The sequence below is a fragment of the Plecotus auritus genome (assembly GCF_963455305.1).
Source record: "Plecotus auritus genome assembly, chromosome: 10".
Classification (NCBI taxonomy): Eukaryota; Metazoa; Chordata; class Mammalia; order Chiroptera; family Vespertilionidae; genus Plecotus; species Plecotus auritus.
Window position 1 is genome coordinate 24,509,902 of NC_137785.1, and position 12,540 is coordinate 24,522,441.

General features: G+C 56.8%; 1 protein-coding gene across 5 annotated transcripts in view; it reads left to right on the forward strand.

The window, feature by feature from the left end:
• GSE1 (Gse1 coiled-coil protein) overlaps positions 1–12,540 on the forward strand; it is a 414,418-nt gene that overhangs the window by 220,550 nt on the left and 181,328 nt on the right. For 3 of the 5 annotated variants that reach the window (XM_080645772.1, XM_080645778.1, XM_080645775.1), the window contains exon 1: positions 9,167–9,267. The exons of the other annotated variants lie outside the window; for them this stretch is intronic. In XM_080645772.1, coding sequence (XP_080501898.1) covers positions 9,225–9,267 — 43 coding nt within the window. In that variant the 5' untranslated portion in view covers positions 9,167–9,224. Of the gene's footprint in view, positions 1–9,166; positions 9,268–12,540 lie in introns of those variants that run through there. 5 annotated transcript variants of the gene reach the window in all.

Genomic DNA, 12,540 nt, shown 5'->3' on the forward strand with positions numbered 1-12,540 from the left:
TGAATAGACTCTGAACTGCACAGCTGTACCCAGCCACCGTCTCACAGGTTCACTTTGTTCACTTTGTGGCCAGCTCTATGTTAGGCTCCTTAATTTTTTTTTTAAATCAGGTTTATCAAGATATAACTTAGATGCAAAAGCATTCCACCTTTTTAAGTGTACTGTTTGGTGATTTGTCACCAATGTATATAGTGGTGAGACCACCACCATAATCAAGGTATAACACGTTTCCTCCATCCCAGAAACTCCCGTGGCATCTCTTCGGAGTCATTTCCTGGCCCCTGGAACCACAGATCTGTTCTCTGTCCCTACAGTTTTGACTTTGCTGGGATGTCATAGAGGTGGCAGTGCTCAGGACGAAGACTTTCTTGTCTGGCTTCCTTCTCTTAGCACATTGTTGTTGAGATCCATCCAATTGGCATTCATATCTTGGGTGCCCAGTTGTGGTCTGTCGTGTGGATTTGCCACAATTGGTTTGTCCATTCGCCCATCCATGACACTGGGCATTTACTTGGTGTGTTTAATTCTTTCACAGCTGTCTCAGGCTGCTGTAACAAAATATCATAGACTGGAGGGCTAAAACAACAGATGTATATTTCTCCCAGTTTTGGAGGCTGTATGGGATCAGGGTGCCAGCAGATTCAGTGTCTGGTGAGGGCCGGCTTCCTGTCGCAGACAGCCGACTTCTCATTATGTCCTCACGTGACTTCTTTGCGCATTCCCAAAGGGACCCTTCTCGTGTCTCCCCCTCTCACAGGAACATGATCTCATCATGGGGCCTCACCCTTATGACCTCATCTAACCCAAATTACCTCCCAAAGGCCCCACCTCCAAATACCATTGCATTGGGAGTTAGGGCTTTAACACTTGAATTGGGGGTGGGGGTGTGGAGTATGGGGCGGGGAGGACACAAATGTTCATTCCACAACAGCAACTCACTGCTGTCATGAAGTCCGTGGCATTATTATCCCTTCTGACCAGTGTGGACGCGGAAGCCCAGGGCCATGCCACCAGCCTCCTCCCCACAGGCCCTGAGAGGCCCCTCCTTGGCTGCCCTCTTCCCCTTCCCGGTTCCCAGAGAGACGAGGACCCATGTGCCCCCAGCAAGAGAAGTGTCCTCACCCCAGGGACCCATCTCCCAGCATCAGATCTGACCTTGGTTGGAGATGCCTCTTTGTCCCTGCTGGAGACCCATGGCCAGCGCGAATAATTGGATTTTAATAAAACGGATGGGAGTGCGGAAGCAGTCTGCCACCCTGGCCTGCGCCGGGGCCCTGCAATTAAACCGATTATGTCTTGAGAGTCAAGCTGTCTGACTCTGCATCCCTAATTTGGTGGTGCTTGCCGGCCTACCAGGATGGTTGTTTGTTTATTTACGCAATGATCAGAGCTGGGACACGCTGGGGGCTGGGTAATTAACGTGGGGTGGTGAGCCCACTGCCCTCCCCCCATCCAGAGCACAGGGAGACTTTACAAATGCTGACGGCAGCACTACTCCCCCCACGGCCCCCCAGTTCTGATATGGTTGATTTGGGACGGTCTCCTCCAGGTGAGTGTGATTGGCAGCCCCTGACCTAAAGGAAGGAAGATGATTTTGGAACCCAGATTGCTTGCTGCCTCCTTCCCTGGATTCACGCAGGCTCCTGGGGGCGAAGGCTGTTCCCAAGTGAAGGCCTGTGGTCGTCTCCTCCTCCTGGGGACCCTCAGTATAGACACTGCAGGGGGAAACATCTGGTGGGCGGGACCCCAGGTGTCTTTGGGGGCAGCATGTTGGCGGTTTCTCTCCCCGGTTATTTTAACAAACATATATTGAATGCCTCCTTTCTGCCAGGCGTTCTGTTGGTGGCAAGTGGGTGGAGATTCCTGTGTGGGGGCTGGGGGCTGCTGGGTGCCTCCACCCCCACCCTGTGGGTACTAGGGGTCTTGGCTGGAGAACTTGGCCTTCTCTGGGAGTGTGTTTTGGCAAAAGTTACCCCCTTTGTCTGTGTGTTTTGAGCTACATGCTCCCCCTGCCCCCCGCCAAGAGGTGGTCCAACACTGTGGGCTCACCGTTGGGCAAACAGGATCCCACACGGTTAGATGGGGTGATGGGTTACCAACCACAAAATCGCCCTCTGGTTCTTGCATTGGGTGAAGGTTCCAGGTCCTGGCATCAGCACAGCTGTTGGGGGGTGACGGGAAGCCGTTTGGGGAAGCACTGCAGTAACACCCCCTGGGCAGCTTGTCCAGCCCTCTGCCCCTTCCTTCCTCATCCACAGCCCTCCTCAGAGGCTGTGCAGACACCAAGCAGACAGGGACGCCTGCAGGCTCAGCCTGAGCACGCAGCACGATCGCCAGGTGTTTGATAATGATGATTAATTGGGAAAGGGGAGGCTGCGAGTAGGCGGGAGCCAGCTCTGGAGTGACAGGGCTATGGGGCTGCTTGGTGAAGGCTGGGCCCCAAGCTCAGGCGTGAGGGCCTCTTTAATTAGGGTGAAGTCAGGGATGGAGGTGGGGTAGGTCCCATCAGGTGGTGACCCTGGGGCTGAGGGTGGCTCCTGGAGCCCCAGCTGCTTAGGGCTTTGGTTAGCTCATGTTCCTCACCCCCAGGAGACAGCTCCCCAAGGCTGAGCTCAGAGAGAGCTGTGCTTGGCCTGGGGTCCAGAGCCTGGGGAGAAAGGAGGAAGCCCCCGCTTTTCTGTGAGCGTCCCTGCCCAGTCCTCCCTCTCCATGCCTCACTTCCTCATCCACAACACGAGGTTGCATCCACCACAATCTGGGAAGACCCCCAGCTGCTTGTCTGACTGACAGTGGCCCTAAGGCCGACCCCACGTACTTGGTATCCCTCTTGTCCCTCAGAGCCTCTCCGTGGTTACCTCAGTCCCCTTGGCCACTCCAGGCCCCTCACCCTGAGCCTGGAGACCCTGTCAGCTGGTGCCTGCTTCCCATCCCTGACTGAAGTGCCCTTCCTGCCCAGGGCCCAGCACATGCGCGCAGACCCCTGTGGTCAGGCCCTGCTCTGTGCACCTTCAAGCACGTATGAACTCATGTCATCCTCACTGTAATCCTGTGAGGAGGTGCTCCAAGTGTCCCCATTTTCCAGATGAGGAGACTGAGGCTCAGAGAGACTCATGACTTGCCTGGGGATACACTGTTGTGAAGTAACAGAGCTGGGATTTGAACCTCAGCTCACCCTGGCCTGGTCCAGAGGAGGCTGGCATCTCACTGAGTTAACAGTCCCGGCTGGAAAGAGGGTCACTGAAGGGCAGGACAGTATTTTAGGAGACTCTGTGCCAGACCCATGGTGTACTGGGTGTGTGCTGCAAAGGGGGTCTGCCATCAGCATTCTCTTTGTCTGGTTTGGGGACTCATGGAGCTGGGGCACCAAGCCTGGGTGAGGTGGAGTCATGGAGAGAGGGCATTCCAGGAGGCAGCGCTGGGAGAGGAAAGGCTTGGAGGTAGGACTGACCTATACTTGGTCTGGAGCAGTGCCTCCCAGTTTATGCTCCAGAATTTCCAAACTCCCTGAACCTCAGCATCACACAGCCCACCACATAAAGTAAAGGCCCGTGTGGTAGGGACCAGGACCCACAGCAAATCCCCTAGGACCCTAGGACAGGCAGGAGAGGGTTGTTTTTCTGCCGTGTGTGTGTGTGTGTCTGTGTGTGTCTGTCTCTGTGTGTGTGTCTGTGCGCGTGTGTGTATGTGTGTGTGTCTGTGTGTGTCTGTGTGTCTGTGTGTGTGTCTGTGTGTGTGTGTCTGTGTGTGTGTCTGTGTGTGTCTGTCTCTGTGTGTGTGTGTCTGTGCGTGTGTGTGTATGTGTGTGTGTGTCTATGTCTGTGTGTGTCTGTGTGTGTCTCTCTGTGTGTCTGTGTGTCTGTGTGTGTGTCTGTGTGTGTCTGTCTCTCTGTGTGTGTGTCTGTGCGTGTGTGTGTGTATGTGTGTGTGTGTATGTCTGTGTGTGTGTGTGTCTGTGTGTGTCTCTGTGTGTGTGTCTATGTGTGTGTGTGTGTGAGTGAAGTAGCATTTAAAGGAGATGACTAGCATCTCAGGGACAATGGAGCAGGTGACCACCTGCTAGGGCTGTTGTAGGAACCAGGCCCTGGGGGAGAGCTGGCCCTTCCCCAGGGGAGACCGCGGGGCCAGGGGTGTTTTCCAAAGACACTGTTCCACGTTCACCACGTGAGGACAGAAACAGGCCTTTCCCTGCTCAGTCACAGGAACCAGGTCCTGCGAGGTGGCGCCCGAGAAGCTGACTGGGCAGCGGCTGCAGCCTCCTCTCCACACTTCACCAGTTGGGCTTGAAGCGTCTTCTGATAAATGAGCCTCAGAAGTCTGTGTCCAGGCTGGCTGCCAGCCCAGGATGCTGAGTTGGTGAGCCTCAGGTCCTGCCTCCCCGGGCTTTTCTCTGACCCCAAAAGAAAGGGCAGCTGCGTTTGCCCCGGGGATCGCTGGGATAGGGAGGGGAAGAGGAGAAGGAGATGCGCCCTGTCAGGCTTATCTGGAAAAGGTCAGGACTCCAGAGGGGGCAGGACTAGGGGTGGGGGTGGGGGGCAAGGGGGAGAGGGGAGAGTGCACATCACCATCGGGAGCCAGGAAGCAGAGGGGGCTCCTCCCGAGAGGCCTGCACCGGAGCTGCCCTGGCTGCCAGGCTGGCCACAAATCTCAGGAATCTGTGGCTGCCGCCGCCGGGAGGCTGCCTCTGACCTGGGTGAGGATACAGGTCATCTTGGGTTTCTCTCCTGTCCTTTAAAGGGTCAGCACAGAAGACCTCGCTGTCTCCCTCCCGGCAGTGAGATGTGTCATTGCCCCAGGAACTGGCAGCTGATAGCTTTTGGCTTGTGGGGAGCAGGATGAGGGGTGGGCTTCCCACCCACGGAGGGAGCAGGCCAGAGAGGTCCTCAAGCCCAGGAATAAGGGCAGGGGGACAGATACGGGGGCTCGGGGAACTGGCAGGAGCCCCTGAGCCCTGAGAATAGACCCAAGGCTTGGTGCTGCCACCTGGTTTCCCAAGAACAACAATAGCAGCTGACATTTATGAACTCACTGAGCAGTGGGCCCTGGTCTGAGCCCTTTCTAGACGTTGCCCCATTCCTCCCATGACAGAGGGCAGGACTATTGAGCCCATTGTACAGATGAGGAAACTGAGGCTGTGCCTGCTGCTTCCTGTCTCCGGAGCATGGAGGTATCCAGAGTTGTCTATGTCATTTTTAGTTCTTTGACCTGAGGCCCTGAGGGACTCTGGAGACTTCCACTTCACTGCTGCATGTGACACATTGCTGTCTTCTGCTGGCTTGGTGGTTTCTGATGGTGCTTGTACTTATTCACCCTGCAAATGTGACCTTGGGGCCAAGGCAGGGGGCAGGTAGGATATAACCAGGGTGACAACCCTGCCCACCCCGAACACTAGCTCCGCTGCCCTCCTGGGTCCTGTCTACACTTGCACCGAAGAACAGGTGGGTGTCAATCATTTACCCCTTTGCACCGTTTTAAGTCAGTGTCCTTTCTGGGAAGTTGTGTTTCCAGTCTGGGCTCTCGGCGTGGGAGGGATGACTGTCGTAGGAAAGGGATTCGAAACTAGGAGGGCGGGATCTGGGAAGCAGCAGCCCTTCCCTAGCAGAGCCACCACCAGCCCATACAGGTTCTTGTGCAATTTAGAAGGTGCCTCTTCCTCTAGGCAGCTAGAACCCAAGCCCAGGTGTGCACTGATGAGCAGATTAGGGGCTGGATTTCAGCGGATTTGCCATTTCATACAGGTGCTCTTACGCAGTGAACGACTTAGACAACTGCACTTGCGGCCCTGCTTCCAGGGCTCCTGTTGGCTCCCGATGCCACCCGCCCCTCCCCGGTTGGGCTGCTAGGGGCTCAAAGCACAAACCCAACACCACCCGGCTGTCCTTCACCCTGGGGAGACCAGGATGCTCATCTCTACTGACCTGCTTGATGTCTTTTGCTCATGTGTTTAGTGGAGTGTGGCTGGGATCTGTTAATCAGGGGTCCTCAAACTACGGCCCGAGGGCCACATGAGACCCGCCGAGGACATTTATCCAGCCCACCGGGTGCCGCTGCCTGTCCTGCTCAGCAGCCGACTCGTCCCGGGCCCACAGTGCGCATAGGAATTTGTTCATAGTTTTTTTTTAAACTATAGTCCGGCCCTCCAACGGTCTGAGGGACAGTGAACTGGCCCCCTGTTTAAAAAGTTTGAGGACCCCTGTCAGTTAACTCATGCCAAGGGGAGGTGTAGAGGTGGAGGATTTTACACCCATTGTGTCCATTGTATAGATGAGAAAACTGAGGCCCTGCAAGTTAGTGTGGCCTTGAGCAAGTCATTGTTAAGACTTTGTTTTTCCTCCTCAGCTCCTTTCTCTTTCGTACTGAACCCTTGCTGTGCGCAGAGCTGAACAAGTGTTCAACCCCGCCCTGACAGATGAGGCTGCCGAAGCCCCAGGCAGCTGGGCGCTTCACCCACGCTCACACAGTTGAGTTAACAGCCAGCTGGATTTGAGCCTTCACTCCTGTCTCCCACTTCTGGCTTAGCTTTCTCTGTCTTCCCAGCAACTGCACAGTGTTCCCTCTAGGCAGCAGACCCCACAGTGCCCTGGGACCAGCTTTCTTCCTGGGGGTTAAAGAGGAGGGGCCCCAGGGCCCCAAGGACCTATCTTCATCTAATTCCTGGCCGCGTTGCTGGCATGGCTGTGAGTTCTGCCCAAACAGGTTGCACCCTGCCTCCCTCCCAGCCCATGTCCCTGGACCAGCTAAAATATTCCCCTACAGCCACTGAAATACCAAATGTGTTCAAGGTCACAGGGACTGGCTGCGGAAGACCATGTGTCCCTAATCCTTACACAGCTGTTCTCGCTCCAGCTGCACATTGGAACCACCTATATTCTAGAAATACCTGTATTCTAGAAATGCTAATGCTTGAGCCCCAGCTCCAGAGAATCTGATATGACTGGTTAGGGGTGGGGCCCCAGCCTGGTATTTTTAAAACTTCTCAGGTGATTGGCATGTCTGGCAGAGATGAGAGCCATCCTCACACCGATACCCATGCCCATGGGAGGGACACATGACTCTTTGGATGTGGACTGAGTTGTTTGCTAATCTACTGGCCGATGGGGGGGGGGGGCTTAATAAAATGGGAGTGTAGTTCATATAAAGTCCAGCTAAAATATTCCCCTACAGTCACTGAAACACCCTCCCCATTGGGACAACCAAAAATATCTGTAGACCTTGCCAAATATGCTCTGGGGGCAGAACCGCCCCCCTACCCACTGAGAACCACTGACTAGGAACAGTGGCCTTCTACCCTGGCAGCACGAGGAATTCCCTAAGCACTTCAGAAAACACTGACGCTGCTGGGTCCTCGCCCAGAGGTGTGATGTCATTGCTCTGGGTGTGGCCCAGAGGAACTCGGGAGGGGGTTTCAACCGCCCCAGGTGGTTCTAATATGAAGCGATGCTTGAGCCTCACTGGGGAAGTTCCTCAAACTTAAGGCATCATAAGAATCACCCTGGTGATGGCTCTGAAGAACGTGCCCCAGTTTAATTAGAATCACCTGGAATTCTCAGACTCTTGTGGGAAAGGCCGCCCGGTTTCCATGAGCCCCTGGTAGCATGAGGCTCCAGGATTCTGAGCTGAGGGGCCTGGCTAGCCAGCCTGGCTGGGACCTCAAGTATCTCCCGCTGGGTTTCCTCCCCGCCCATTGCCCTCCCTCCCAGCTCTCCCCTTCTATCCCTGGGGCTGGGCTTCTGCTCACCTCCCCCACCTCTCCTCTCCTGTGACTTTATCCCAGCCCCCCGGCCCTACGCCAGCTCCTGTGAGCCCGCCAGCAGCCCGGCCCCTCCTTCCCCTCTCCTCCCAGCCGGTGGCTCTCAGCGCCAGCTTGATTTAGTAGGCGTTGGAGGAGAAAGGCAGCTTGAAGAGTCACTAAGAGCCTTGATGCTGGCCAGCACTTATCTGGAAAGGAGAGGCTGGCAGCCCCGGGAAAGAGCTTGGGTGTAAGGAGAGAGACACCTCTCCACCCGAGAGGGGGCTTGGCAAGCCTGCCGTCTTCACAGCCCTGGCAGGGTTATTGGCTTGCGGACTCCAAGCACCCTTCACCCCCCAGCGCACAGGGTTGGTGCCTCCCCTCCCTGCCACACCCCGCTAAGCGAGGGGAGGAGGAGGCGAGGGGAGAGGACAGGGAGTCCCCCGCACAGTCTCCTGCGAGTGGGGTTTTGCTCCCTGCAGCCCTAACGCAGGGAGCTCAGAGACCCCTGGGTTAAGAGACACGTCAGGTAGGCTCCTAGGGAGATGTCCTGTGGCCCCTGGCTGGCTATTGGGGGCAGGAGAAGGGCCTCCCACCTGGCTCCTCTGTTCCCCACACCCAAGCCTTTTGGTTGTTTGCCTGCCCTTCTCTCTTGGTGCCCGTCCCTCTCCTCTTCCTCCCTGATGAAAAATACAAAAGAAAATGCGCCAATGCCCAGGTCTGGGGAGCCTCAGCCCGAGGGATAGAGAAATGAAAAGCGGCCCCAATTAGAGGCTTTGGTTCTGCAAACTTGATGCTCGGCACTTGAACTGTCACGGCGGAGCCTTAATTAGCAGCGGCGGGGGAGAGGTCAGGAACAACTCAGCAGTCTTGACAAGCGCGTTATCAAGTGCAGGGGAGCGGGGGCTGCCCAGGCCGCGGGCGGGGCGCCGAGGAGGGGAGGGAAGGAAGACGGCGGGGGCGCCGCGCGGAGGGGCGAGGGCGGGGGGTGGCGGGGAGGAGGCGCAGCCCCGCCGAGCGGGAAGGGAATAAGATGGTTGCTGTGAGGCGGCTGCGCAACCACGGCTGATGGTGCGTGAAGCCTCCAGCGAGGGCACGCGAGCGGGGGCGCGGGGCGCTCCTGGGGGCGGTGAGAGAGGCTACTTGGGCCCTCCAGGATCCCTAGCACTTCCCCCAAGTCCCTGCAGCAGGCACGCGGGGGCGCAGCGGACAGGGCGCAAGGCGGGCAGCGGAGCGGACGCCCCTGGCTGCTCCTGATCCCCCAGGAATCCCAGGGCTGCACCACCCCCGGTTCCCCGTCTGTTCCGCGATCCCCTTCCCCTCTCCCCCGACCCTTCCCCCCACCACCACCACCAGCGAGCCTTCCTGGGTTCCCAGCCCCAGGCGAGCAGCGGGCAGGAGGAGCGTACGGCGGGCTTGGACGCCCCTGCAGCAGGCTATGCTGGGAAGCCCCTCCTAGAGTCCCCAGGGTTCCCGCGGCCAGCGGGGGTGGCGCAGCATGCTCGGCATGAAGACCTGGTCGTCCCTGCTCCTGAACCTCAGTAAGTGCCCGGCTCGCCACCCCAGGAGGGGAGAGGGAGAGGGGGAGGGCCGGGATGGAACTTTCTGGGGCGCGCCGCCCACCCCGCCTGGCACGCTGACCCCAGATTACCTCCAGGTCATGCACGTGGTCCCCAGGCGCGCCGCTGTGCCACCTCCTCATCCTGTCAACTCAGAAAGGAAGCCAATCGATTTATTTTTTAAAGTAGAAAAGCTCCATCTGCCCGCCTGTCTGGCCGCGCCTGGGGCACGTCCAGGGGCTGGCAGATGAGAAGTATGGAGAATCACCTTCAGATTTTGTCCAGAAGAGGTGGCCAGCCTGTACCAGCCTTGCTGCTGTCAGGGGCTTTGGTTATCATGGCTAGTTAGCAAGCTGTGCTGGGAGTGTCCACCCTGGCTGGCCCCTTTGTGTCAGCAGAAAACCCTGGGACCAGGAACCAGGAGCAAAACATGGGGGAGGGGGTTTATTCTTCTTTATTTGCACATGGGTGGGGACCAGGGGTGGGATATGTGGCTTAAACTCTGTTCACCATAACTTGCTCCCTTCCCAAGCTGTGCTGGCGTCTCCCTGGGCCCATGCAAGCCCTGGGCATGGAAGAACTTTCTCACCGTGTCAAGGTGGTGACCTCCCATTGCTAGTGCATTAGTTAGGCAGTGAGAGGTAAGAAGTGTCACAGAGCCTGCTGGGGGCCGTACGGAGTCAGTCCTTGTCTGAGAGGGGTTAGCAGGACTCTGAGACCTAGGTACACCCCTGCAAGCTGAGGGTGTGAAGGTGGCATTGGCTGGTGCAGGGGCCCCTGGGGTTCTTGGCTGGAGGGGCAGGTGGAGGGAATGATGGAGAGAAGGCAGCAGTGATCAGTAACTCAGATTCCCCGGGTTTCTTCGGGCTGATCCTGGTCACCCATGTAGAGGTTGGGTGGGATGATGGCATCAGCACAGCCCCTCCATTAAAGGTTGGACATCTTGACCTCCAGGTGCCTCCCCTGCTGGCCTTCTCTTCCACGTGGACCAGTTTGGGGCGGGGGAGGGGGGAGAGTGACTGGTGGAACCAACTTGGCCCCAGGGAGCTCTCTTGCTCCCCACTCCCTCACCCAGGCTGCTGGGGTTCCCCAGATCCCCTCCTTCCTGCCTCCCCTCCCTTCCCGCCCTGCATCTCTCAGTGTATGCCTCTCTGCCTGTTTGAACTGCAGCTTTTAAAGCTTTTTGCCTTTTGAAAACTCAGGGGGGGAATAGTTGCTTGTGGAGAGGTCGTGAACAGTTGATGATTATAGTCCAGTGGGTAGAAAGAGCTTAAAACAAATCCCCATCCATCAGATGTCAGCTTAGGTGGTTTCCAGTGTTCTCCTGGGGGGCCGGGGCGGCAGCTTAGAGGAAGGGAGGCTTCTTTCCTTTCCACCAAATGAACCTACAAAACTCCCTCTTATTCAGGTGTTTGATCGGCACTCCCTTCTGCTGGCTCCTTCTGATCTCCTTTCCTCTTGGAGCTGGGGGAGGGGGACAGTGGAGGGCCCCGCCCGCCCCATGAGACCTTGGCTGTGCCAGGAGACCCCTCCCCACCTCTGTGCCCTTGGCCTAGTCACGAGGCAGTGCAGAACCTCAGTTTCCCAGGGTGTACAGGGAGGACGGTCAGAGCCCAGCACAAGGGGCACGGAGGAGAAAGCTGGCTGAAGGGCCTGTGTGGAAGCTGGATCGGCTGCAGGGGACTCCAAGGAGCCCCTTGCAGACATCAGGGCTTGCTATGCGCAGGCACCACCATCCTTTGCCTGCGCTCACACCTCAGGCTTCATGGCAGCTTCAGGAGAAAGGTGCTGGCTTTGTGCCCTCTGGGTTTTGCAGGTGAGGAAACTGAGGTTCAGAGAGGTTCAATTCACCACTTAGGGTCACACAGCTAGTGAGGTGGCGAGGGAGCCTGGTCAGTCCCACTCCAGGGTCAGTGTTCATGGCCGCTGGGTGCCCCTTCCTCCAGCTCCAGAGACATGTGGTCACTTCACTCTGTGGCGGTCTTGAAGGACCCCGCTCTGCCTGCAGGAGAGGATGCAGCTGTTTGGTGAGAAGTACAGGTCCCCTGGCCTGCCTCCTGCCCACCGTTCAGAGTGCTGCCTCCCCAGCCCTCCAGCCAGCTGACTCCCACGTTTGTCCTTGCATGGCCTGGCCATTCCTGTCTCTGTTTAGTGCCTTGGCTACTAGGGAGGCACACAGAAGTACAGCAAAGAATGCCAGACCCCAAAGCCCCTGTCCTCCTACCTCCTCATTGCTGTGAATTGAGGCAGGTGACCCAACCTCTCGGTGCCCGAGTCTTCCCTGTATCATGGGGATTCTGGTTCTACCCTCCTAGGAATAGATGCATCAATCAAATTAATAATAGTGCCGCACACTGCCAGGTTACAAAATGCCAGCTGCTACTATCTTTTCTTCCACCTGGAAAGCCCTTCCGGCTTCTATCTGCAGTCTCCTTGTACCTCAAGGCCTAGCTTGAATGCCACCTCCTCTGAGAAGCCTTCCAGGTTTTCCCAGTCATAAATCATCTCTTTTGCTGTCTCCTATCCTGTGGCCAGTATTTTTTTTTTCCAAGTGGGACCCATACTTTTATACCTATTGTACCTAGTTTATCTCTCCTATCAGACAAATTCCATGAGGAAAGATCCTTTTCATTCTCATCTCAGGATCTCCCAGGGTGTTAAGTATGCAGTAGGTGCCAAATAAATGCTTGTTGGATGACTAGAGGGTGACCATTTTTCTAACAAGACTACTGTTTGGTCCCACTTCCTCCATGTTCAGTGGGCACTAGGCTCTGATAAATAATGGACTACCATCCAAAATCAATGTGAACCCTTGGGGTTGCCTTCAGATTGTTTCCAAGTCCCCTGGGTGCTGAGGCTCCAGCCCTGAGAGCTCTCTGAGACCGGGAGGGCAGGCTCACCTCTGGACTGCCGGCCAGCTGTGGGGAATGTTAGAACAGGGCACTCTGGGGGGACTAATGGTCAGTTGTTGGAAGGATGTGGGCTGCACAGTCCCTAAAGCCAGGTCTGAGTAACCCAGCTGCTGGCCACTCTGCAAGGGGCAGGGTGCTGTCACTGTGTGTTGGGATGAGAAGCTTGGGCAGCTGGAACACAGCCTTGATTGTTGGATTATTCCCAAAGCAGGGCCCTGGGGAACCCCAAGAGGGTGGCAGGGGCTGTCTGGAACCCGTGGCCCAGACCACGCTCCTTATAGCAGGTAAGCTGCTCCATCCAGGTCAGCAGCCATGGGAGGTGGGGATGGTGTTTGTAAGCCCT